General features: G+C 46.2%; 1 protein-coding gene across 1 annotated transcript in view; it reads right to left on the reverse strand.

The window, feature by feature from the left end:
* LOC126273293 (protein dead ringer-like) overlaps positions 1-27,888 on the reverse strand; it is a 633,628-nt gene that overhangs the window by 254,732 nt on the left and 351,008 nt on the right. The window contains exon 4 of the mRNA XM_049976838.1: positions 19,335-19,505. Coding sequence (XP_049832795.1) covers positions 19,335-19,505 — 171 coding nt within the window. The remainder of the gene's footprint in view (positions 1-19,334; positions 19,506-27,888) is intronic.

Here is a 27,888-nt window from a genome sequence, read left to right on the forward strand (position 1 = left end):
AATGAGAGATTATTGCTGGTTGATCAGATGTATGGACCGTCCAACAGATGTAATGCCTCTTGCTAAATACTCCCCCGTACTAGTCGCAGGCGAAGATATTTTTTCCTTGATTAAGCGAGGGAATTCTAACACAGCCTTCCCAATAAGGTATGTTAACAGATAAGAGATTTTCACTGAGATCCTTATGTCCAGATAGCTTTTATGAATAGATCGTAATATAAAACGTGAAAAGGTAAAAAATCATAGAAGTTCAAGGACATCAAGGAAAGGTTTTCGGCAAGTCGTACTAGTATGATATTCGTAAATGGAAGGATGAGTGTTAATAGCATTCGACTGCTCCAGAACAACAATTATGTAAGGTTTACCAATATGTGGAGTAAATTGTTCCAGAAATAGGAGCAGGTTACATACTTCCACACTGTCTTTATATGGAAAACGGAGTTAAACTTATCTTTGGTACTCTCTTTAGCCGGTGTCCGACGAACCAAGTTTCGCGTCGAATAAAAATCTACAGTAGCAAGGAACTGCTAAGTATTAATATAGCCACACGAATGACAGAGCAGTGTATTTATACATCACAAGTGGAGAAAGGTTCACCCACTATCTCAGTGTCGCTCTTGTTCTGGCTCAACAAACTTCTGACTACAAGCCATGTCTCTCTCTGACGGGCAGGGAATCCGCCACAACTGCTCGCCGTGTGAGAGGCGTCTGAATTCACGGCGCTCAGAGGCGGCGGCGAATGAGCAGCTGCGCAGAAGTGTGTCAGGTGGGGTTTGTCTGCGTCTCGCGCGGAAGTTGTGGGCGTTATTAAGGCGGGCGATGGAGCTGTAAAACCCAAGGAGAGCAATCACTCAGCCGCGGGCGCAGAGGCAGACGCTCCGCGCACTTCTTCGCACACGCGCGGCACAGCAGAGAACAGCGAAGGGAACCCGGCCAGCTGCGGCCGGACGCTAACGGCGATCGCCGGCCAGAATTAATCGCGAGCCATTAACCAAAAATCCGAGAAAACTTTATTTGGCCGCGGGGGCGGGGCGCCGGCCCTGCCGTGATGGATCACCTCGCCGGCTCCATATGGCGGAGGGCGACAAAAAATTGGAACGAGAACGGCGGAGGGTAGCCGAGAGACTGCAGACTACTCAGGGAGCGCGGCGTGTTCTTCTGAAGAAAAGGAGCGCGCACCTACACGCCGTAAACAAGGGCCACTTCTCAACGCTAATATATATATAGTCCAACGGCCTCGTATCACTAGCAGTCGAGATGACAGGCATCTTATGCGCATGGCTGTAACGGATTGTGCAGCCACGTCTCGATCGCTGAGTCAACAGATGGGGACGTTTGCAACACAACAACTAATCTAATTTGGCACCACTTACCGAACACACACGTGAAATTCCATTTTACAGTTTGGTCCCATAGGAAATTACCACCTACTCTACTTTACAAATAATTTTAATTGTGTACAACTTCGTACACAATGGTAAGGAGAGGTGGGCTACAGATTGTTGCGGCAGCTGTCGTCGTAGGAAAGCAAGACAGGAACAGTAACGATCAGTGAACAAGTGACACAGCAAAAAGAAGATTTCCTTAACTTTTATTCCTCCAAACGTACGAAGATTCGTTACAAATAACGCTACAAGAAATCGAGTTCAGCTCATGCAGTAGCAACTACGATGAGACTCGCAGCGCGGTTTGAGGCGCCATGTCACGGATTGTGCGGCCCCTCCCGCTGGAGACTAGAATTCTCACTCGGGCAAGTGTGTGTGTGTGTGTGTGTGTGTGTGTGTGTGTGTGTGTTTTGTTCTTAGCATAAGGTAGTTTAAGTAGTGTGTAAGTCTAGGGACCGATGACCTCAGCCGTTTGGCACCTTAGTAATCCACACACATTTCAACATTTTGTGATGAGACTCAGTGTCCTAAGCAGGAACTTTGGAGTCGGTGCCGCGAGAGGACGGCGTCAGTGTACAGAAATGGCTCCTTACACAAGTGGGCCGAGTGGCCTGACCGTTCTACATTGCGGCGGCAGAGGGCGCTCTTAATCCGGATGCACTAGAGGCGTGCCTCAGATGTCATGTCCCACTGGGACCGCCGGTTTGCGCGAGACCGCTATCGGCGTTGGACGGAAACTTCCACTTCCATTGGCAACTTAACGCCCAAGGGGTGGTAACGATATGGGATGCCACAGTTTTGTTTATAACGGGAAAGAAGCAGCTAACGAAGTATGAACGAAGCGATGAGTTTTCTTTGGGCTTACTCCACTGACATAAATATGAGATTGCAAATACACTACAGGCCATGAAAATTGCTACACCACGAAGATGACGTGCTACAGACGCGAAATTTAACGGACAGGAAGAAGATGCTGTGATATGTAAATGATTAGCTTTTCAGAGCATTCACACATGGTTGGCACCGGTGGCGACACCTACGACGTGCTCACATGAGGAGAGTTTGCAACCGATTTCTCATACACAAACATCAGTTGATCGGCGTCGTCTGGCGAAACGTTGTTGTGATGCCTCGTGTTAGAAGGAGAAATGCTTACCATCACGTTTCCGACTTTGATAAAGGTCGGATTGTAGCCTATCGCGATTGCAGTTTATCGTATCGCGACATTGCTGCTCGCGTTGGTCGAGATACAATGACTGTTAGCAGAATATGGAATCGGTGCGTTCAGGAGGGTAATACGGAACGCCGTGCTGAATGCCTCGTATCACTAGCAGTCGAGATGACAGGCATCTTATCCGCATGGCTGTAACGGATCGTGCAGCCACGTCTCGATCCCTGAGTCAACAGATGGGGTCTGCACGAACAGTTCGACGACGTTTGCAGGAGCATGGAATATCAGCTCGGAGACCATGGCTGCGGTTACCCTTGACGCTGCATCACAGACAGGAGCGCTTGCGATGGTGTACTCAATGACGAACCTGGGTGCACGAATGGCAAAACGTCATTTTTCCGGATGAATCCAAGTTCTGTTTACAGCATCATGATGGTCGCATTCGTGTTTGGAGACATCGCGGTGAACGCAATTGGAAGCGTGTATTCGTCATCGCCATTCTGGCGTATCATCCGGCGTGATGGTATGGGGTGCCATTGGCTACACCCCTCGGTCACCTCTTGTTCGCATTGACGGCACTTTGAACAGTGGATGTTACACTTCAGATGTGTTACGACCCGTGGCTCTACCCTTCATTCGATCCCTGCGAAACCCTACATTTCATCAGGATAATGCACGACCGCATGTTGCAGGTCCTGTACGGGCCTTTCTGGATACAGAAAATGTTCGTCTGCTCCGCTGGCCAGCACATTCTCCACATCTCTCACCAACTGAAAACGTCTGGTCAATGGTGGCCGAGCAGCTGGCTCGTCACAATACGCCAGTCACTACTCTTGATGAACTGTGGTATCGTGTTGAAGCTGCATGGCCAGCTGTACCTGTACACGCCATCCAAGCTCTGTTTGACTCAATGCCCAGGCGTATCAAGGCCGTTATTAGGGTCAGAGGTGGTTCTGCTGGGTACTCATTTCTCAGGATCTGTGCACCCAAATTGCGTGAAAATGTAATCTCTTGACAGTTCTAGTATAATATATTTGTCCAATGAATATCCGTTTATCATCTCCATTTCTTTTTGGTGTAGCAATTTTATTGGCCAGTAGTGTATCTGCCGAAAGACCAGAGAAGATGGTCTTAGGAGGGACACGCGGTAACGAAGAAGAAATGGGGAGACAACTCCAAGGAATACCCACAATAAAGACAAAGTACGTTAGATACACTCCTGGAAATGGAAAAAAGAACACATTGACACCGGTGTGTCAGACCCACCATACTTGCTCCGGACACTGCGAGAGGGCTGTACAAGCAATGATCACACGCACGGCACAGCGGACACACCAGGAACCGCGGTGTTGGCCGTCGAATGGCGCTAGCTGCGCAGCATTTGTGCACCGCCGCCGTCAGTGTCAGCCAGTTTGCCGTGGCATACGGAGCTCCATCGCAGTCTTTAACACTGGTAGCATGCCGCGACAGCGTGGACGTGAACCGTATGTGCAGTTGACGGACTTTGAGCGAGGGCGTATAGTGGGCATGCGTGAGGCCGGGTGGACGTACCGCCGAATTGCTCTACACGTGGGGCGTGACGTCTCCACAGTACATCGATGTTGTCGCCAGTGGTCGGCGGAAGGTGCACGTGCCCGTCGACCTGGGACCGGACCGCAGCGACGCACGGATGCACGCCAAGACAGTAGGATCCTACGCAGTGCCGTAGGGGACCGCACCGCCACTTCCCAGCAAATTAGGGACACTGTTGCTGCTGGGGTATCGGCGAGGACCATTCGCAACCGTCTCCATGAAGCTGGGCTACGGTCCCGCACACCGTTAGGCCGTCTTCCGCTCACGCCCCAACATCGTGCAGCCCGCTTCCAGAGGTGTCGCGACAGGCATGAATGGAGGGACGAATGGAGACGTGTCGTCTTCAGCGATGAGAGTCGCTTCTGCCTTGGTGCCAATGATGGTCGTATGCGTGTTTGGCGCCGTGCAGGTGAGCGCCACAATCAGGACTACATACGACCGAGGCACACAGGGCCAACACCCGGCATCATGGTGTGGGGAGCGATCTCCTACAATGGCCGTACACCTCTGGTGATCGTCGAGGGGACACTGAATAGTGCACGGTACATCCAAACTGTCATCGAACCCATCGTTCTACCATTCCTAGACGGGCAAGGGAACTTGATGTTCCAAGAGGACAATGCACGTCCGCATGTATCCCGTGCCACCCAACGTGCTCTAGAAGGTGTAAGTCAACTACCCTGGCCAGCAAGATCTCCGGATCTGTCCCCCATTGAGCATGTTTGGGACTGGATGAAGCGTCGTCTCACGCGGTCTGCACGTCCAGCACGAACGCTGGTCCACCTGAGGCGCCAGGTGGAAATGGCATGGCAAGCCGTTCCACAGGACTACATCCAGCATCTCTACGATCGTCTCCATTGGAGAATAGCAGCCTGCATTGCTGCGAAAGGTGGATATACACTGTACTAGTGCCGATATTGTGCATGCTCTGTTGCCTGTGTCTATGTGCCTGTGGTTCTGTCAGTGTGATCATGTGATGTATCTGACCCCAGGAATGTGTAATAAAGTTTCCCCTTCCTGGGACAATGAATTCACGGTGTTCTTATTTGAATTTCCAGGAGTGTACTTTGACTCGAATCAAAGTCCACGGCCGCAGCATTAGTAGCTGCTGGTATTGTGTGACGCGCTGCCGGTTACGCCGTCTTGTATGTAGGAGGCGCCTCCGGTGTCAATAGGCGTCCGCCGGGAGCAGACAATCGGTCCATTAGAATGACAAAGAGAGCAGCGGCCGTGCCCCGCGAGGCGCCGTCGGCATGGCGCCTGCGAGAGGAGGCGAGGGCGGCCGGCGACGCTGTAAGTGCGTGTGGCCCGCGGTCCTCCATTTAAACGCCGTAGTTCTAAATTACGCGCGCCGCTCCCAGATGCTTATCGCTCATTACGCCCGCACTGTGAGCCGGGCCGCAGCCACGCCCTGCCACAGCCACTGCCACCAGCCCCGCTGTTTAACGGATCGAGTGCCATGCTGTGCTGGGTCACAGACACACACGCGCGCAGAGAATTAACGAGAACGCGATCGATCCGCCCACTTCGATAAACCTGTGTTCAATTAATAGCCACTCGGAGATAGCGCTCCCTATAATGTAATTGGTGACAGTCAATTTGGGCGCATAAGCCTGGAAAATTATATAGATTGTATCTCAGGCAATTAAAGGGAGTCTTATAAATTGAGGAGGTGAGTAAAGGTACGCGGCTACCACTTGAAGGGGGGCGTGGCTGGGCTGCCCCGCACACGCGCCTACCCGCTCCGGCACACCGCGTAGTCTCTCCGCTACCGGGACAACGTGATACACGCGACAGCAAACACCGTGAATCGCCTTGATGAGTTCAGAAAAAAGCACACATTTCTCATCGAATATTCTTCACCGCATTTGCAATATTTCATAATCTGTGTCTTCTACATCAGATTTTTTTCCTCTGCAAAATTTTCCTTGCGCGTGAATAAATTTAGCTATCGGAAAATGCTTTCCAGTTGCGAAAGGATGTGTTGTGAATCATAGCAAGCGCACATACGAAACATTTAGAATAATACTGCACAGAGCACATTCATTGACAGGCATAACGAAAAATATAGGAATGAAATAGGGTTTCTCACTCATAGAAACATGGATGACGATATACAGAAGTTTGTGTGTGGCCTGGAGGCGTGTTTGGGTACCCTAAAGGTAAGTCGGCCGCTCGTGATAAACGGGAAGTACGGATTCGAGTCCCGGTGCGGTACTAACATCCCATTTTAGAGCTGATGGTTGTCCATATTCGCAACTGCGAATAGATTTCGCATGTTTCACAACTGCTGTTGTCGTTGATATATTGCATCGCATTTCTGAACAACACAGGCACTGCAATGTCATATGTCTGTCGCACTGTATTTGCGAACTGTGCAATAGAAAAATGTCTTTATGGCTCTGCATGCGCCCTAATATGTCTTATTCCCATGATCCGTACGCCGGGCGCTGTGACAGAGCGGTTCTAGGCGCTTCAGTTCACAACCGCGCTGCTGCTATGGTCGCAGGTTCGAATCTTGCCTCGGGCATGGATGTGTGTCATGTCCTTAGGGCTAGTTAGGTTTAAGTAGGTTTAAGTCTAGGGGACTGATGACCTCAGATGTTAAGTCCCATAGTGCTCAGAACGGAGCGATTTGAACCTTTTTTTTAATCCGTATGCTAGATACTTATATTATCAAGGTGGCAGTAAAATAATCGAACAGTCTTTTCCAGTTACATGATCCTGCCAAATCCTGTTCGTAAATATAGAGAACACATTTAAACAAATCTAAATTACCCTTCCACCTATCCTAATACTAATTTTTAAGTCATAGCCTCATTGCATATCGCTTATTAGTTTCACTGTAATGTATTTGTACTATGTGATGTACTCTCGATACCCGTCGCTAATTTTGTAATTGGATACTGTCGGGTTCTTTTCTTTTGTTACGTGCATTATCTTACATTTATTCGTATTTAAAAAGAGCTGCCACTCTGTACACCAAGTAGAAATTTTTTCTACTCTCTCTGCATTTCTTCATGGTAACCGGACGGCTGTTGGATCTTGTCTACAATTGCAAATTAAAAGTAGTGTGATAGTTTCCGGCCATCTGTTAGTTCAGTGAACAATTTTGAAATCTCCAAGTGCAGTTGGTACCTTAAATACGCAATAAGAAGAGAGATCGGTGCTGGCGAGATGTTTTCGGTTGCGGCCACGGCTGAGGTGTCCGCGCTCTGCGAGGCCGCACTTACTCACCGCTGGGCCGCGTCGCCTCATTACTCACCGCGCGGCCCTGCCGCCTCCTCCGGCCCTTCTTTAATTTCTCCGGCCGTCAGTATTACACGATAAAGGGATGATAGATTAGGCGCGGCAAGGTGTTGCAGTTTTATATCAGGGCGGCGGCGGCGGCGGCGGCGGCGGCAGCGGCAGCGGCGCAGTGCCGCGGTGCCCCCCTCTCGGCCAGCTCGGGTTAAGCGACTCGGCGACCTCTCTCTCCTACCTCCCCAGCCGGACGGAAACTGATAACCCTCATTTCTCTCAGCCAAATCACGCTGCCTCCTAACACTCCCCTCCCGACCTTCATCCATCCAAATCTCGCGCAGGTTTTTTTAAATCTTCCTCCCCTCCTCTCCCCTCCACTCCCTTCCACTCCCTTAAGAGGAGGCTCGACTTTTTGTTTTAATTATTCCACCTTGGCTGATGCTCTAAGCAAAAAAATTAAAACAGACCGAATATGTCCGACAGCTACTAAGACCGTTTGTAAATTAGTGTATAAAATGGTAAAGTAAAAAATCCAATCGAATTGGTAATCGTCTTTCCTGCTAGTGTTTTTTTAAATTATTTCTGGACTGCCCTAAACGATAGTGGGCTTTTCATAACAATGCTTGACACTGAAGTGAATGTCAGAACATAAATAATAATAGCAATTGATGTCTAACAAGAAAGTAGAACAAGGTAGAGAGGAGGAATTAGTAGGAAAGGTTTCAATAATTAAGAGAGGGGTGCAACAGGTAGGAAAAGTAGGTGAATGGGGGCAACAAGTAGGAGAAGCAGGAGGGGACAAAAAAAGTAGGAAGTGGCGCAAGAAGTAGGGGAGGGGTGCAAGAAGTAGGAGGAGAGGGGTGCAACAAGTAGGAGGAGAGGGGTGCAACAAGTAGGAGGAGAGGGGTGCAACAAGTAGGAGGAGAGGGGTGCAACAAGTAGGAGGAGAGGGGTGCAAGAAGTAGGAGACGAATAAGTAGATCTGCAGACAAACCCAGTCGAAATACCTATTAACATGACAAAGGCAATCTGTTCGACACTACAGTGCTGACAGGGTGAAAGGCCAGGTGTGAAACAAATTTCTGTAGGCCTGTGTACTAAGATTTCGAAGAGCCTGTGACTAGTAGACACTGCCGTGTTTGGCGTACTGCGAGATGAAGAACTGAAATGTTAATTTTAGGCAGACACCACTGTGTTATATTGCAGAGTTAAGAGCAACCTGTAGAAGTATTTGATCAATAGAACTGATAAGGAATTAGCTAACATGTTCAAAATGTAAACTGAAGTGTTTGTCTGTACTGATTTGATGCTCGCAGTTTGTAATTGCTGTCCTGAGACTTTCTTCTGAGATACCTTGCACGTTGCAAGGACCTAGTCCCGAAATTAAGTGGCGCATAGTTTCTGGCGAGGTTATTCGATACGTAGTTCTACGAGTGAAATCAGAAAGCATCTGGGGTCAGATCTGTATCATTAAGCTACAGCTAACCAGTTAACTTCTTTTCCTGGATCTAAGCCATGTACATTTTACCAAATGAAATTATTTTTCCTGCACAGTTGTTTATTGTTGAATGCACAATTCTGTTTAATAAAAAATAACATTGCAGCGAAAATTCTTTCATTTGATACAGAAGTGTAAGCAGTTAATCTATATTTATATCACGTACGCCACGAATCAATTGCATAGTGCGGACATCAGTGACGTCAATGGGAGCTGCGCAGTGGAAGTAGGCAACATTTTAAAGCACTGAAGTAAACGAGGCTGAGGTAACTGTTGTGAGGAGGGCAACCACACCTCGGCAGAGACTAAGAGGTTCTGTCTGACATACGGAGGCTGAGAAGCCGCAGAAAGATGGATGGTGCCTGAAATAATACTGGATGCTTAATTACTCTGTTTTCTTATGACGAGGCCTTGTCAGATTCCGTCGTAATAATCAAACAGCTTTTAAAACACATCGCTGTAGTCGTTACGGCGTTGTTTTACAAAGGTATCGACAAGTCCGGCAGTTCAACATATCACTACAACCACGGTGAGCATCTAGAAATTACGCCAGAGGGGATGTGTATAAATGACGCAGCCATTAGCGGAGTAATTAACAGCAAGGAACTAATTTCGTGTCCTACATGAACCAGCCACGTGCATCGGAGATATGAGTTGAGGCCCAGGCTGTGCCCGATGCAAATGCTCGGCATGCATATCAGACGATTAACCTGAATGTAAATGGCATCCTGATTAGGCAGTGACTATAAATACGACGCCCCGTTTCCAAGGAAATGTTGCTCTTGCCTGTATCTCGCAGGGACTCGCGAGAAAATACAGAGGTCAAAATAAATATTGCTTATTGCTTTTTGCTTGATTGTCATTGGAGATGACCGGAAAGAAAACAGATTTAGTTCTATCAGTTATAGTCATAATAAAGCAAAAATAAAGAAAACCAAAACATTTCCACTTGATAAAAAAAAGAACTTACAGAAGTTTCCTCGGTAAACACTACAGTTTCTTCATACTGTCATCTTGCATACCACATTGTTTACGAAACCATTGACGGTCTTCTTAACTGGAGACACTTTTGAATGCGCTTAGGCATACTTTTTACCAAGCCTTGTGGCATGTTGTCTACACCTCCACAGCAGCCTCTATGATGCCTTGTAAGATCTCTGGTAGAACAGGATGATTACAAACCGCTCGTTTTAGCATGGACCATGCATTCTCAATGCAGCTGATATCTGGAGAATATGGAGGCGATTCCAACCGACTCATCCTACGCTCCACTTGGGAGGTGTTGACAAGATTGTGACGACAGGGCATGCATTGTCGTCCATCAGCGTGAATCTTGTTCTAATATGTTCACCAAATGAAGTTACAATACTGCAAGGGTGTCGTATTCGCGATACTTCAGACCAATAATCCTCCCACGTATTGGCACAAGGGATGTCTTGCAGCCTTACATGATTCCATCCAAAAATATGACTGCGTTGAGAAGTGTGGCGGTCTACAGTACAGTCAAGGTGAAAACGTTGTCTACGTTGCATCCATACACGAATGTCAGCATTGTCAGGATGGCGACTGATATGAGTCTCATCAGAAATGAGCGCTGTGTCCCACTGCTGTCTAGTCCACAAAGAGTGATTTTGTACCCATGAAACATGAGCCCCTCTCCCAACCTAATTTAGAGGAGGCGCCTCGAGAGATCTTCTGCCACGTAATCCCTTTCCAAGAGAACCTTTTCGTATCATTCGTTTTGACACCTGCACTGCTGTGGCTGTTTTAAACTGCCGCCGTAGACGTGTAGCATGGAGCTGAGAGTTTCTGCTTGCTGTTATAAGCAGATATATGTCCTGGGCACCTGTTGTTTTATTTCCACGGCCAATTATGTGACAATCCTCAACCGAACCTGTCACTAGAAACTCGTTCCAGTGTCTGGAGACTTAATTTTGCATCGCAGTGACATTCGCTGCGAAGTCCACCTGTTACATTCCCTGCTCCATACGGAGCCCATGATTTTACTGCATTGTGGTCCGAACCATCCTGAACCAGCACAACTCTCGTAATGACGCACACAACTCAAGTACGTCAACGTTTACATGTGACACAGGTGCAATACACTGCAGATATTGCCCCCACATGGTGGAAACAAGGACTGTTTCAGCTGGAATAACTTTGCAAAGAAACCGATGTATTGATACAACGTATTTCTGGATTACAAAGTTAAGTATTAAAATATCTGCAATAAGAAATATTTATTTTGACTACTGCATAACAGAACACAACAAACACAGTGACTCAATGAGGAATATGCAGATAACTTATTTCTCCTTCAGGTGCCACTTTGGCTGAAATTTATGCAAATTAATCTTCTTCTTCTCCTATGAAGTACATGGTTGGAGGAACCTTTGCTGTCCCAGTCTGTTACGGGCCAGCACATAGCGATAATAAGCCGTTTTACCTTCAGTAATTGTAAACATTTGTAATGTACAGTATAATCTTGTGTTTTATTGAAGCTCCTCTGTGCTATAGCTATACCTGGAATTATAGAGCGTAATTGTCCACTTTACTTTTCTACACCGATGAGAGAAAAAATTATGACCACTAGCCACCGCCATACTGAATGCGCCCGGTGGCGTTAGAGGCACGTCTCATAGAAGTAGATCAACGGAGAAGAGACGAATGGACGATCATTCTCGCTACGATGGTGGCTGCAAGTGGGGTAATCCACTGACTTCAGGAGTTTTCATAAAGAGTACACTGTTATGGCCTGTCGCCTGAGAACGATCAGCTGGTCAAAGCTGGTAGGCTGTTCGCGTGCTATTGTGAGCGTCGATGAAAAGCAGTTGTGGGTCGGTGAAACCACGAGTAGCCGACAAGGTGTTCGCTGTTCACGCCTCATCGCCTGAAGGCTCGACTGCTCTGTAAAGCACGATGGGCCACGATCTGCGATACATCTGACGACAGAGCACAGTACTGGTGCAGGACCGGGCGCTTCGGATCAACCTGTTCAGTGGACAAAGTTGAATATGGGCTTTCACGTAAGTTGACCCCAACGTGTACCCAAGTTGACCCAACAACGGCGGTAGTTACGATTGCAGTGGGTAGGGGACCATCGAGATTGAACTGTAGATCAGTGTTAAGGAGCTCAGTTCGTCAGCGCACCTGACTATGGCGACATGTCAGATCGCCGAAATATTGTGCTCGTTGAACACTATGGAACCGGCAGTATACCCGTGGACTGTTCGAGCAACAAATACGCCGGTAGAAACTGAAGAATCACAAACGAAAACTTAATTGCGTAATGCTATTTTTTCGAAGAGATTGTTAAAAGTTTACGTCCCTCGTTAATACGAATTATGTTTCTCTGAACATGCGTTCCATTTGCTTCCCATATAGGATACATCGACACGCTACCTACATATTCTAAGCGACTCGGCGCACCAATACCCGCAGTGCCGCGAAGCAGCGACCGTGGCAATGCGTACCAGCAAACGCGAACAAAGAAATGCGGAGCCTATTTGGCCATCAGAGCCACGCGATAAGGCGGCGGCGGCGCGCCCCGGCTAATTACCATTCGCGGCGAGCCCGGCAATCGAGGGTCGTTATCCGCTGCCAGCAGGTGCGCCCAGAACGACGCCGTCACACGTCAGCTCTTTATCAACCAGCGCACTCTTTACGCGACAATAATTCAGCCAGCAGCTAGCAAACGTGGGAAATTACGAATAGTTCACCTCTGTACTATGTACACAGTTCCACGATTGGTTTATTTACCCATCACTGGCGTATTCGTAAGTACCTTCAGGATTTAAGAAGAGGACTTCGCAGAAACTGCAAGTCGTACAGAAAAATGAAACATATCAGGGGATAGAGCATCTCTCGAAGTTTCGATTCGTAATACGCGCCGAGGTGTAGTTGCAGACAGCACGACTAGGGAGCAGGCGTGACAGAACGTGTAGACAAATCAGTCATCCGCTTTTTATTGTCGCAACCAGTTAGTTCGCGCCTACAGATAGGCAACTCAATGCACTGAGTTCCAAAGCGGGCTGTGGTCGTTGCGCACGCAAGTACGAGGGCGAGAACTTTAATAGCTCGTACAAAATAGATACTTGTTTCAAAGTCTTACTGGCCTCCAAAGTAGTCACCGGCATTGTGTATAACCCATTGCCAGGGATGTGGAAGTCCTGGGATACTCTTAGCAGTGCCATTTGTGTTGAGAGTTCTGAGCGGCGCGGTCTATTTCCCGACGAATTAGTAGCAGTTCTAAAGCGAATGCCATGAAGTGTTTCCTTCAGTTTAGAAATTTAGTTGCACTTACGAGGGCTTAGTCAGGGGAGTGCAGTAGGTGGTATAGCACACCAGTAACAGCTTAAACTGTACGTGCTTGAGCATTGTCCTGCAAAATGATGGTCAGGTCCTGCAGAAAGTGTCATCTCTTCTGTCTCTATGCTGTTCGTTTTTGGAACACAACCTACGACCAGCTTAGAGGCAGAAGTATCGAAGGAAATTGACGGAGATTCGAATTGTGAAATGATTTGGGTGAAGGTCACGGTTAAAGCAGGCTCAGACATGGTAATTGGATGTCTCTATAGGCCCCCGGGCTCAGCAGCTGTTGTGGCTCAGCACCTGAAGAATAATTTGGAAAATATTTCGAGTAGATTTCCCCACCATGTTATAGTTCTGGGTGGAGATTTTAATTTGCCGGATATAGACTGGGAGACTCAGACGTTCATAACGGGTGGCAGGGACAAAGAATCTAGTGAAATATTTTTAAGTGCTTTATCTGAAAACTACCTTGAGCAGTTAAACAGAAAACCGACTCGTGGCGATAACATATTAGACCTTCTGGTGACAAACAGACCCGAACTATTTGAATCAGTTAATGCAGAACAGGGAATCAGCGATCATAAAGCGGTTACTGCATCAATGATTTCAGCCGTAAATAGAAATATTAAAAAAGGTAGGAAGATTTTTCTGTTTAGCAAAAGTGACAAAAAGCAGATTTCAGAGTACTTGGTGGCTCAACACAAAAGTTTTGTCTCAAGTACAGACAGTGTTGAGGATCAGTGGACAAAGTTCAAAACCATGGTACAATATGCGTTAGATGATTATGTGCCAAGCAGGATCGTAAGAGATGGGAAAGAGCCACCGTGGTACAACAACCGAGTTAGAAAACTGCTGCGGAAGCAAAGGGAACTTCACAGCAAACATAAACATAGCCAAAGCCTTGCAGACAAACAAAAATTACGCGAAGCGAAATGCAGTGTGAGGAGGGCTATGCGAGAGGCTTTCAATGAATTCGAAAGTAAAGTTCTATGTACTGACTTGGCAGAAAATCCTAAGAAATTTTGGTCCTATGTCAAAGCGGTAGGTGGATCAAAACAAAATGTCCAGACACTCTGTGACCAAAATGGCACTGAAACAGAGGATGACAGACTAAAGGCCGAATTACTAAATGTCTTCTTCCAAAGCTGTTTCACAGAGGAAGACTGCACTGTAGTTCCTTCTCTAGATTGTCGCACAGTTGACAAAATGGTAGATATCGAAACAGACGACAGAGGGATAGAGAAACAATTAAAATCGCTCAAAAGAGGAAAGGCCGCTGGTCCTGATGGAATACCAGTTCGATTTTACACAGAGTACGCGAAGGAACTTGCCCCCCTTCTTGCAGCGGTGTACCGTAGGTCTCTAGAAGAGGGAAGCGTTCCAAAGGATTGGAAAAGGGCACAGGTCATCCCCGTTTTCAAGAAGGGACGTCAAACAGATGTGCAGAACTATAGACCTATATCTCTAACGTCGATCAGTTGTAGAATTTTGGAACACGTATTATGTTCGAGTATAATGTCTTTTCTGGAGGCTAGAAATCTACTCTGTAGGAATCAGCATGGGTTTCGAAAAAGACGGTCGTGTGAAACCCAGCTCTCGCTATTCGTCCACGAGACTCAGAGGGCCTTAGACACGGGTTCACAGGTAGATGCCGTGTTTCTTGACTTCCGCAAGGCGTTTGACACAGTTCCCCACAGTCGTTTAATGAACAAAGTAAGAGCATACGGACTATCAGATCAATTGTGTGATTGGATTGAGGAGTTCCTAGATAACAGAACTCAGCATGTCATTCTCAATGGAGAGAAGTCTTCCGAAGTAAGAGTGATTTTAGGTGTGCCGCAGGGGAGTGTCATAGGACCGTTGCTATTCACAATATACATAAATGACCTGGTGGATGACATCGGAAGTTCACTGAGGCTTTTTGCAGATGATGCTGTGGTGTATCGAGAGGTTGCAACAATGGAAAATTGTACTGAAATGCAGGAGGATCTGCAGCGAATTGACGCATGGTGCAGGGAATGGCAATTGAATCTCAATGTAGACAAGTGTAATGTGATGCGAATACATAGGAAGATAGATCCCTTATCATTTAGCTACAAAATAGCAGGTCAGCAACTGGAAGCAGTTAATTCCATAAATTATCTGGGAGTACTCATTAGGAGTGATTTAAAATGGAATGATCATATAAAGTTGATCGTCGGTAAAGCAGATGCCAGACTGAGATTCATTGGAAGAATCTTAAGGAAATGCAATCCGACAACAAAGGAAGTAGGTTACAGTACGCTTGTTCGTCCAATGCTTGAATACTGCTCAGCAGTGTGGGATCCGCACCAGGTAGGGTTGATAGAAGAGATAGAGAAGATCCAACGGAGAGCAGCGCGCTTCGTTACAGGATCATTTAGTAATTGCGAAAGCGTTACGGAGATGATAGATAAACTCCAGTGGAAGACTCTGCAGGAGAGACGCTCAGTAGCTCGGTACGGGCTTTTGTTAAAGTTTCGAGAACATACCTTCACCGAAGAGTCAAGCAGTATATTGCTCCCTCCTACGTATATCTCGCGAAGAGACCATGAGGATAAAATCAGAGAGATTAGAGCCCACACAGAAGCATACCGACAATCCTTCTTTCCACGTACAATACGAGACTGGAATAGAAGGGAGAACCGATAGAGGTACTCAGGGTACCCTCCGCCACACACCGTCAGGTGGCTTGCGGAGTATGGATGTAGATGTAGATGTAGAAGTGGTGACATATTCTGCAGGACCTGACCATCATTTTGCAGGAAAATGCTCAAGGACGTTACTGATTTGTTTGACTGATGGGGCTTCTAAGTGCTATACCACGTACTGCACTCTCCTGACTTAAGCCATCGTAACTAGATTTCTAAACTGAAGGAAACACTTCATGGCATTCGCTTCAGAACTGCTACAAATTCGTCGGGCAATAGACCGCGCCGCTCCAACTATCATCACAACTGACACTGCCAAGAGTATCCTACGACTTCCACATCTCTGGCAACGGGTTGGCCGGCCGAAGTGGCCGTGCGGTTCCAGGCGCTGCAGTCTGGAACCGCGAGACCGCTACGGTTGCAGGTTCGAAACCTGCCTCGGGCATGGATGTGTGTGATGTCCTTACGTTAGTTAGGTTTAACTAGTTCTAAGTTCTAGGGGACTAATGACCTCAGAAGTTGAGTCCCATAGTGCTCAGAGCCATTTGAACTTTTGGCAACGGGTTATACACTATGCTGGTGACTACTTTGAACGTCAGAAATAAGTATCTATTTTGTACGAGCTGTAAATAAATAGTTGCCACTATTAAAATTCCAACCCTCGTATTAACGTTTTCTCTGTCATGAACAGTGCTCCTACTGAGCACATGCAGTGTGGCTTAAAAACTTGAACGGATGCGCTATCCACTATTGTGTTTATTTTCCGCATGTTTCGTAGTATTCGTACTAACTTCTTTCAAAGCCCCCAGAGGAGCTTACGGGTAACTCTGCATGTGAACTTCCATAAAATCTGGCAGGTTATTACAAAAATGTTCATTCTATTGCACAAGACTATGTCTCCTACCTAAATGAAGATAGTAACTTGTGGTAAATTTTTTACTTACACATTTCCATTTTTTCGAGTCATCAGTCTTCTAACTATTTTGATGCGGTCCACCACGAATTCCTCTCCTGCGGTAAACTCTTTATTTCAGAGTACCACTTGCACCCAACGTCTTAAAATATTTGCTGGATGTATTTCAATATCTATCTTCTTCTACAGTTTTCCCCTGAACAGCTCCCTATAGTAACATCAGGTCATTCGCCGATGTCTTAACATATGTACTACCATCCTGCCCCGTGCTTTTTTTACAGTGTTTTCCATGTGTTTCTTTCTTCGCTGATTCCTCGTTTATCATCCCATCAGTCCACCTCATTTTCAACAGTCTTCAGTAGCACCACATCTGAAACAATTCGATTCTCTTCTGTTCCGGTTTTCCCACTTTCCACCTATTCACTACCATGTGTGTTCCAAACATACATTCTCAGAAACTGCTTCCTTATTTTAACGCCGATGTTTGATACCAGCAGACTTCTTTTGGCCAGGAATGTCCTTGTTGCCAGCGCTAGTCTGCTTTTATGTCCTCCTTTCTTCTTCCAAAGTAGCAGAATCCCTTAACTTCGTCTACTTCGTGATCATCAATTGTGATGTTAAGCTTCTCGTTATTCTGATTTCTGCTGGTTCTCATTACTTCCGCCTTCCTTCGGTTTAATGGCTCTGAGCACTATGCGACTTATCTCCTGAGGTCGTCAGTCACCTAGAACTTAGAACTAATTAAACCTAACTAACCTAAGGACATCACACGCATCCATGTCCGAGGCAGGATTCGAACCTGCGACCGCAGGGGTCGCTCGGTTACAGACTGTAGCGTGCAGAACCGACTGCCACTGCGGCCGGCACTCCTTCGGTTTACCAACAACCCATAATTCTGTAGTCATTAGACTTGTCACTCCATTCAACATATCCTGTAATTATTCTTCACTTTCACTCGTTACCAGCGAATTTTCTGATATCCTTTCACCCTGAATTTTAATGCCACTCTTGAACTTTTACGTCATTGCTTGTTCATTGTATAGACTGAACAGTAGGTGCGAAAGACTACATCCTTGACTTACAGCCTTTTTAATCCAAGCACTTCGTTGTTAGTCTTCCAGCCTTACTGTTCCTTCTTGGTTCTTGTATATATTTATACTACCCATCTTCCCCTATATCGTACCCCAATTTTTATCAGAATTTCAAACATATTGTAACATTTTACATGCCGAGAACCTCTTCCAGGCTGACAAATCCTATGAATGTGTCTTGATTTTTCTGTAGTCTTGCTTCCATTATCAAGCGTAACGTAAGGACTGCCTCTCTGATGCCTTTACCTTTCCTAAAGCGAAACCGATGATCATTCAACAAATTCTCGATTCTCTTTCCCATTCTCCTGTACATTTTCCTACTCGTCAACTTGGATGCTTGAGCTGCTAAGCTGATTGTGCGATAATTCTCGCACATGTCTTCTCTTACTATCTTTGGAACTGTGTGGATGATATTTTTCTGATGGTACGCAGCCAACTCATAGATTTTACACACCAACGTGAATAGTCGTTTGGTTGTCACCTTGCTCAGTGATTTTAGAAATTCCAGCGGAACGTTATCTATTCCTTCTGCCTTATTTGAACTCTAATATTCCAGAGCTGTTTTAAATTTTTTCTAATACTGGGTCCCCTACGTCTTACACATAGGATTACAAATTTTGGAATGTATAAAGGGCTATCCACTTTTGTATGTATGCACTTAAAACATTGGACTGCTTATTACTGTAACGGTACTTTTACAATCAAAGCTTAAATTTACCTTCCACAAATATTCGTTGTAGCAATTGGATCACCTATAGCTTGAAACACAAACGTTGCCGGAAAACTGCGCTGGACACACACACACACACACACACACACACACACACACACACACACACACACACACACTGCTGGCACCACCAACAGATTCTTGTAGACCACGTGCAGAAGATTGCGTCTTGAACGCTCACAAAGGAGCGTCCTGTCGATTTCCCCTTAAATAAACAACCACGGACTTGGAACTGCCGGTACCATCTTTGATGCTTTGAGCTGTAGGAAGTGCAGTGCCATATACTCAATGAAAATCACGCCGCGCATTTGCAATGTATGCAACGGAGAACGCAAAACTACGTTTGTTGCTGCATTGTCGTCATGCCGAGGCCCTTCGTGGAATGCTCGAGCTAGTCTGGGAGCGAGCGAGCGAACTAGGTATATGCAACAGGCAGACACCCACCAGCAACCATATTTACTGACATCCTACATGTGGTGCCCTGGTAAACTTTCAGTTTTTGTGTGTGAGTTATAATTCATCCCAGACTTCCGTCTTCTTTCATGTAGGAGAGACAGTCTTTCAAAATGTCTTGTCATCGCAATTATTGTACCCAGAAAGGAGGATGACATGTTATTCACCTCAGTCGCAGTGTTTTTGCCAAAATGTGACGCTTCTCTGTATTTTTCCTATTCTGTTCTTTCTGATTCTACAATACAATTAAACTAACTCCTGACTAAATTATGAACACCATACCAAACTATAAACTGACCTGCTCGTATAGCGCACTAACTTGTGAGACAGGAAGATGTGCCAGACCCGGGATGAATCCTCGACTCGGATTAATGACCATTTGTCTGGCAAACTGGTGGGCCTGAGTGTAGTTTATAGGTGCACTCCCACCGCCAGCTACACAAATGCCGGCCTGGTTACTCGTCACCACCTCAAAAACACAACACGGAAAGAGTTAAAATAGGAAAAGAGATACAAACGAAGAGATTTGCAACAAGAAAAGAGTTGCAACACGAACACCAAAAGAGTTAGGACACGAACACAAAAGGGTACACAACACGAACACAAAGAGTCACAACACGAGTAGAGCTACAAATCAGAAAATGCTATTACATGACTTGCAGATAGAGTACATCTCCCCTAATCAGCTTACAGTTAAGTGACAATCTAGTGACAGAGCAAAATAAAAAAATAATGTTAACACTCGAACGGGTAAGAAATGTTAGATGATAGAGAAACTCGTCCACGTACGCTGACGATGTTCACAATAATTTACTGCGCAGTATCCAAATACATAGCAACAGCAATAATAGGAGATGAGCGGTGGAGAGTGATTCGAAAAGAAATTGTGTGACTAAGCATAAATTCTGGAAAACTGGATGGGTAGCACTTCTTTCTCGTTAATGTCTGCGCATCTGAAGTCATCGGTTGGTACTGTATATAATAAACAAAGCGTTACTTTTTTTAAAATCGTAAAACCTATTTTATTCTTCATTGAAATAACACAGACGATCGATAATGTGACTTAGTGACAGCTTTTTATCTTCGCTCCCTCTTTTTGAGTAGCACTGTGTATCGACATTTATTTCACCGTGGAGAAACGATCTGTCTGCAATTCAGCGAAGTATGTTGGAATGTTGGCAGTAGATGAAAGCAGTGGGTATGGTGACACGCATGCATCAACAAATTTAGTACAGAGAACAAGGTAGCGAACAGCCTGATAGAGCAGCCGTGATCACCATGCATTGTATAACCTTTGCACTGTGTGAATTCTGATTTGAAAACGTTTTACGTGTTGCGATAACCAGGTAAAAGGCTGACGAAGTGAAATAGAGGCGTGTATTATTCTGCTCCGTAAACGGCGGTATGCTATATTGTGCTTACGACATGAGGTTAGAGACACATTGCGTGAGGCGTGTCGATTGTAGAGGAGTGGATGCTTGGCAGGGGACATCATCACCGCAACGTTGACCTCTGTGCACGTACAGTAACTTTCTTTGATGTCTAGTCTCTCTGCCGTTTTTCCCTCAAACGGCGCTGGTATCTTTCAAGGCGATAATGCAATCAGACGTCATTACAGCCTGAGCAGGAGTGGCTGGAGAACAGAAAGTGGTCCAGCGAGACCCACTGTATAGCGGCGATGCTATTGTTTAACATTATACATAAAATGGCATGCAACTGTATGAAACTGTACGGTTTCAGAGATTTTTTCAAGTATAAAACATCTGTGATGTATAATGCAGACTGAAGCAAAGGAAACAGGTGAGGTGCTATTCCAATACAGCTGAAGAGCCTCTGCAATGCTGTTCGAATATGAGGAATATCAAGTTGTGGAGTGATGGTTGGTGCATCAGCCTAATGAGAGGGGCCTATGGGTTGGAATCCCGGCCTTTGTACAAATTTTCAATTGTCGCTTCAGTCTGCAAATATATGTCACCGGCATTGTGCGACAGTCCAGTATTCTATAGAATGGCTAGGTGACGTATAGAATGTCTCGGCAATGTATAAAATGCCTGATGTTTTTCGGCAAACGATGAAATATAAACGTTTTGTAAAAATTTTACATACTTTTCCCAGGCATTATATACAATTCCTTATACAGAATTCAGTTATACGGAATGACCAGTGCCACTTACGCAAAGTGTGAAAATGGCACACGATGAGAAGGCTTTATTGATTAACAGGCATTTGAAACTGAAAGAACAAACCTACGAAATAAATTAGAGGCTATTCTTACCAGGAAACAATGAAAGCAGAACTGAGATTGAAGTACTTGTTACAGTAAGTACTTACATTTCTTATTCACAAAAAAAACACTTTACATGTTAGTAGTTTGATCTTGTACATACATTTCACGACTTTAAGAAGAATAGTGTTACCGGTAAACCACAAAGCAGAACTGGCATGATCTACTTGTGCAAGGATTGATAGAATAATATTTTGATTTCACTTAATTTTCTTTTTCACACAAAGACACCTTATATTTTGGCATTTCGTATTGCACATGCACCTGACGAATCCTTGGCCGCTTCCTGTGACTAAGAAGTAGCTAGAGATCGGAAAGGTAGGAACGCCTTCAATTCTCATAGTTTTTTCGAGATACGCTGAGTTCTGATGATGCATAGAGCTATTTCTTTCTGCAGTTATAAGTCAGTAAAAGGCATATTCCGTCACGTTCATAACAACTGTCAACAGATTGCGTGAGCCATACTGACGTTTGTCCACGTCGGTCGTCGGAATTAGCACAGAGGCATCCAAAGGGACAATTTCGGCCACACTTTTGACACGTATGAGCACCGCAGTTTCTTTTAATCAGACGCAGCAGATATCAGAAAAAGAATGATTTTCGGTAACCACGGAAATGAAGGCTCTTCGATAACTGGCTTGATCACTGTCTTGGTTTACTCCTCCATAGATTGCATCCTCATCCATGTCTTCAGCAGGAAGCTGTGCCGCTTGCATTGATTCATTCGTATTTCTCTGTGCTGTTACTTTTTCCAGTTCGTCCTCAGTCTCTACGTCTTGTAAAGACCTACTCTAGCTTCGTATGGCAACCTGCTAATCCCGGAATGAAAAGCTCCGTTTTTCATAACTGCAGTCCGTCACTCCAGCAACTAGTTTTTTCATCTTGCTTCAAAGCACAAAGCATATTTTGAATTTCCTAATTTGCTCTTTCTACGCTCATCTGATTTGTGAGTGGCGCAGCTTACCGTGGACTATCTACAATGTTCTCCTTTACTGCTTATTACATTGCTTGCAAATTCCCGTGTTGTCGAATTGTAGACTCGTTCGAGCACCAAGAAACGTAAATATGTCGATGAGGTTGCGCTCTTTGATTTCAGAGCCCTGATAACTAAAAAATTATGAGATGATCTTGGTAGATCATTAAAGAACTTTTACTCTGTATCAGGATGGGACTGAAAATCGATGAGATCGACCTGCTAACGGGAACTGAATTCTGAAAAAACACCTTTTTTAACACTTTTTTTTTGCTTCTTCTGGCAAGGCTCACAAAGGTGAATATACAGTTCAATATCATGTCGTGTAATGTTCTTATACTTGCCTGAAAGTTCTTTGAGCATCCTGCCCCGTCCTCCATGACTAATAGCCAAATTGGCCTTGCGGAGTGTCTCAAACAACTCAGCCCGTGACGTAAAATTGAATAGCAATCGTATCTTCTTTAAAAGGATATATCAACTTAGTTTCACTCTTGGCCGTCATTACGTCGTCGTGTTTCAGCAGCCAATAGTCCCGAGGTTCCTTCTTCATGGTCGTCTTAGCCTTATCCACATCGTTCATTGACTTTTGGTAATTGGTTTTGGTTAGGGAAGCACAGCTTTTAGCAGCATTGGCTCTTACTTGATGTAATTCATCTCAGAACCGTCATTGCATGTCAGCATGGCGTGATTCCTACCTTGCCACTACATTCCCTCCCGACATAGTGATATAAGAAAAACTGGAAAAAAGTGACGGGAGGGCGTCTTGGGAACTTCAGCCGCATGCTATACACTGGAGAACTATTATGGCTATATCCGTGATGTGATAGTTGGACGTCATACAACAATACGCTTCTTTGCAACCTTTAAACAAAGAACCAAACACCACCGCAAACAGTGGTGTCGGGAAAAAGAATGGGATGGTTAGGCGAATCATATACTTTGCCAGCAGACAATCCCGCAAAGTATACAATGCCTAGGCAATATGTGAAATACCAGTCTTTTCATATTTTGACGTTCGATTTTTATGCATTCTTTACATTACTTAGGCATTCTATAGAGTGCCGGATTTCACACAATGCCGGTAACATATTCATCAGTGACATACAAGCTGACAGTGCTGCTGCCAAGAAAGCATATTCTAGACGATTTGAATCACTCTGTTCACTCACTTCAATTGGTAAAATGGGCATACTATTAGGAAGAAAAGTGGTAATATGGGAGTAATGAGAAACTATCGGAGAACAAATAAGAGGGAAAGGAAAATGGACAGAAATAAATAAATTACACTTGCAAAAATTGTGAATAAAAAAGTCTCTTCCCTGGAAAGTTTGTGATTGAATTACCAATTAGAGAAAAAAATGAGATGGCGTTGAAGGAGATCAAGCGGTTGGGGAAGAGGACAGGAGCGCACGTTTCCAACGCTGATTAGTTTCCGTACGTTATTAATGATGTCATTTAACCTACTGCTGCCCGAGGCCGTGTTGATTCAGGTTTCTATCTCGGCCAGTCCTCCGCGGCGCAGGCATTGTAACGAAACGTTATAGGCACTGTGTATTCCCGGCGGCCTTCTTCATTTCTTACCGAGTTCACCGGCGGTGCGGTATTTTTAAGGCCTCCCCGGCGCCCGCCCATTGACGCTGTGCCGTGATAGTGATTAATGGTGCCGGCGATGCGAGCGCCTGCACGCAAGTGGCCATTAAGTGAGACGTCACCCACGCGCTTAATTACCGGAGCCACAAAGAAGCGGCCGTGCGCCTCGAGCGCAACTGTTGCCGCTGCGTGCGATTGCACGCGGCTATCGGCGGAAGTGAAGGCACGATAGCGGCGCGACCTGGCCGTTTCGCACCCACAGGCTTTCGTGGGAAGGTGGCCGCTGGCGCGACAAACAAAGCAGCGTGCCCGTCATTGCTACTCCGTGCGTGCCTAAGCTACCCATTCAGAGTCCGTTTTGAATCTCCACGCGTCCGTAATACTATATCAGGAGGTAAAGGAACGATCAAAAAGTTTCCGTTTGAGGGCGTTGCTGCAGCGCACGTGCAACGTAGCGCCTTACCGATGCGGGTATCTTAAGCACTGACATTTAGCCAAGGAATCAGTGTGTCCTTCGTGTCTTTCCATCGTGCGTGCGATAAATGCGGAACGTGAACTGTGACGACGTTATTACCAAATGCATATTAACAGGATCAGAGTGCTGTTATACGTTTCTGGTTGCCGAAGGACAAACACCGGTAGACATCCATCGGAAACTGAATACTGTGTGTGGGACAGCAAACCTGTCGAAAACCATTGTTGTGGAATGGTGCGCCAAGTTCCGTGCTGGCCGCGATTCGACTACAGGCGCAGGTCGAACTGAGAGTTGCGCAGAAGTTACCGCCAACTCATGTGGGAGACACTCGAGCACCCATGTTGTAGGCGGTGCACGGCCTGGATGGAGGGATCTTAACTGTGGTTCCTCTCTTTTGAGCCCATCTATGGTAGATCGGGAAAAACAGTTCAGGTCGTGTTGTCGGCGGGGCCGGGAGGTGCTTGCGCCTGATGTACTCTACTAGGAGCCTTGTAGGCTCAACACAAACGGTTAGCGTCATTACCTTTATTACTATTACCACAAGAGCCCTTTCATTAGCAACTTTGAGCCAAGCACAAAATCAGTTACCTCTCTATTGTATACCGTATAGTTTAGCACGCTGGACATGGAAGTCTTAGTTTCTAGGTTTAACGTACCCTAATCTCTTCTAGTTAAGTTAGTTTTTATGATGGTAGGTGTTAAAGGCATGGTGAGCGATCGCCAGCGTCTTGAGGGTCATTCCAAGACCCGGGCCGCCGCCTACAACCAGGTGACGGGCAATATTATAGCTATCTCTTCTCTAATCAATTCTCTTCCTTTCTAAATATTTTATTTCGTTCTGTTTATTAATATCTCACTTGATTTTGTATTAGCTATAAATTTTTCTAATGGTGCACAAGAAAAAGATATCAAATGGATGTGAGCAAATAGAGCCCGCCTCCACGTGGTAGGACAAGGGCAACGGTGGGGGACTGGAGCGGGTGTGTGTTAGTTTCAGTCACGCCGGACCCCGGACCCAGTCACAGCGCCTAAGTGGCAACATACGACCCACCATAAGAAATTAGACGGTGGGTCATAAAAAATAAGCAGCTAGTGAAAAAAGGTCTTGATCTCTTTCCATGCGATTATCAGGCCTTTAGTGACTTAAGAATAGTCTTGAGGGGTCGACGATTCCTGTCGGACGAGGATGGGCAGCACGCAGTTACGGATTTCTTCAGGCAGTTACGGATTTCTTCAGGCAGAAAGGCACGGTGTTTCACCAAACGAGTATCTTCGTTCAACCTGACATAACTGTCTCGCTATAACTGCAATTTTGCCTGATCGGCATATTATAACTTCCCTGATTGGCATACCAATTCTGGACTGTACGGCTTCGTACGGAAAACTTTTTGACCGCCCCTTGTAAATATCTGGTGCGAAATTGAATTAAAGGTACAGTAACTGCTATAAAAAAAAAGGGAAACTAGGGATATGTGTGTGTGCGTGTGTCCTGTCAGTCTCTCTCTCTCTCTCTTCTCCTCCTCTCTCTCTCTCTCCTCTCCTCCCCCCCCCCCCCCCCCCCCACACACACACACACACACACACACACACACACACACACACACACACACACACACAGAGAGAGAGAGAGAGAGAGAGAGAGAGAGAGAGAGAGAGAGAGAGAGACTAGCTTTGATAACTACGATATCGTGAATCTGGCCGATATTCAGCTAGCGGAAGTGTCGGAAAGCAAGACAACATTCCGGGCGTTACCAGCACTCTCCGGAAGGCAGACAAGCGCGAAACTTAGCGCGCCGCGGACCTGGAGCTGTTTTGTTCTGGTCTCCCGCGCACATCGCGAGACAATGCCGGCATGGTTGTTGGCTGGTAGTACGCAACAGTACGCGCGGCGGGCGCGCCGCCTGAAAGCGATGTCGGCAGCTGGGCAGAACAGATCGGCTGCAGGTCAGCGCGGGCGCTGCACATTATGTGCGCCCCGGCGCGGAGACAGAGCCGCAGACAAAGGCGCCGCAGGCCGCGGAGCGGCGTGACGCCGTCAAACGCCGGCGCTGGCGCAAGCGGAGGCACGCTCCAGTTTCAGTTGTCGAGAAATTCTCGTGCGCGGAAAATGGCTCCGAGCGTAAAGCTCCGCGCACCCCCTCGCCGCTATTTCCTTTACTCCGGCACGCAATTCTATCGTGAAACACAGAAACAATTACCTTACTGCCTCCTATTAAAGTCCCGCCGACACACCCTACAAAGTAATATACACTGCACGCAGGTCACCTTGTAGCTTAACCCCGGGTCGGTTAGAATCCTCATGTTGCTTAATAACAGTAAGAAGATTAGAGTTTAATGTCATGATCACGACGCTGTTGTTTGGGATTATGATCAAAGGGGGGGGGGGGGGGTGTGCTGTCCATAGCGTAAGTTAGTTTAAGTTAAACTAAGTAGTGTGAAGGCTTATGGGCCGGCTGTTGTGGCCGAGCGGTTCTAGACGCTTCAGTCCGGAACCGCGTTGCTGCTGCGGTCGCAGGTTCCAATCCTGTCTCGGGCGTGTGTGTGTGTGTGTGTGTGTGTGTGTGTGTGTGTGTGTGTGTGTGTGTGTGTGTGTGTGCTGTCCTAGGTTGTATGTTGTATGTTACTCGGGGACCTAGAAACGACGGAAAGGCTCCATCCCCGCCGCAGCCGCAGCCGCAGTGGTCCACAACCCCACGACGACTACCGCTGTCCACTTCACCCCTCCGCCGCCCCACACCGAACCCAGGGTTATTGTGCTGTTCGGCTCCCGGTGGACCAATGTATGAAAGTGAAAAATGTACGATAAATAGTTTAGATTAGAGCAGAATATAAGCTTTCGAAATGTGGTGCTACAGAAGAATGCTGAAGATTAGATGGGTAGATCACGTAACTAATGAGGAGGTACGGTACTGAATAGAATTGGGGAGAAATTTGTGGCACAGCTTGACTAGAAGAAGGGATCGGTTGGTAGGACGATTCTGAGACATCAAGGGATCACCAGTTTAGTATTGGAGGGAAGCGTGGAAGGCAAAATCGTAGAGGGAGATCAAGAGATTAATACACTAAGCAGATTCAGAAGCATGGAGGATGGAGTAGGTGCTTGAGGATGAAGAATCTTGCACAGGATAAAGTAGCGTGCAGAGCTGCATCAAAGCGGTCTTTGGACTGCAGACCACAACAACCACTACCAAAACTTTAAATTGTTTTACTAAATATCTCTCTCCTTTCCTGTTCTGCTTGTTCAATGCACAAACTGAATAACGTCGGGGATAGGCTGCAACACAGTCTAACTTCCTTTTCAAGCCCTGCTTCCCTTTCATGCCACTGAACTCTTCTAACTGCCGTTGATCTGTAGAAGTCGTAAATAACCTTTAGCTACCTATATTTCTCCCATGCCACATTTACAATATACACCGGAAAATTGTCAGCAAATAGCTGTATGCATATTCACCTACGCGTATATGTCGCCCAACTGGTGCGTCGCAAATTACCACATTAAGGTTAATACTGAGTAACTAGTGTTACGCTCT

Source organism: Schistocerca gregaria, chromosome 5 (genome assembly GCF_023897955.1).
Source record: "Schistocerca gregaria isolate iqSchGreg1 chromosome 5, iqSchGreg1.2, whole genome shotgun sequence".
NCBI lineage: Eukaryota > Metazoa > Arthropoda > Insecta > Orthoptera > Acrididae > Schistocerca > Schistocerca gregaria.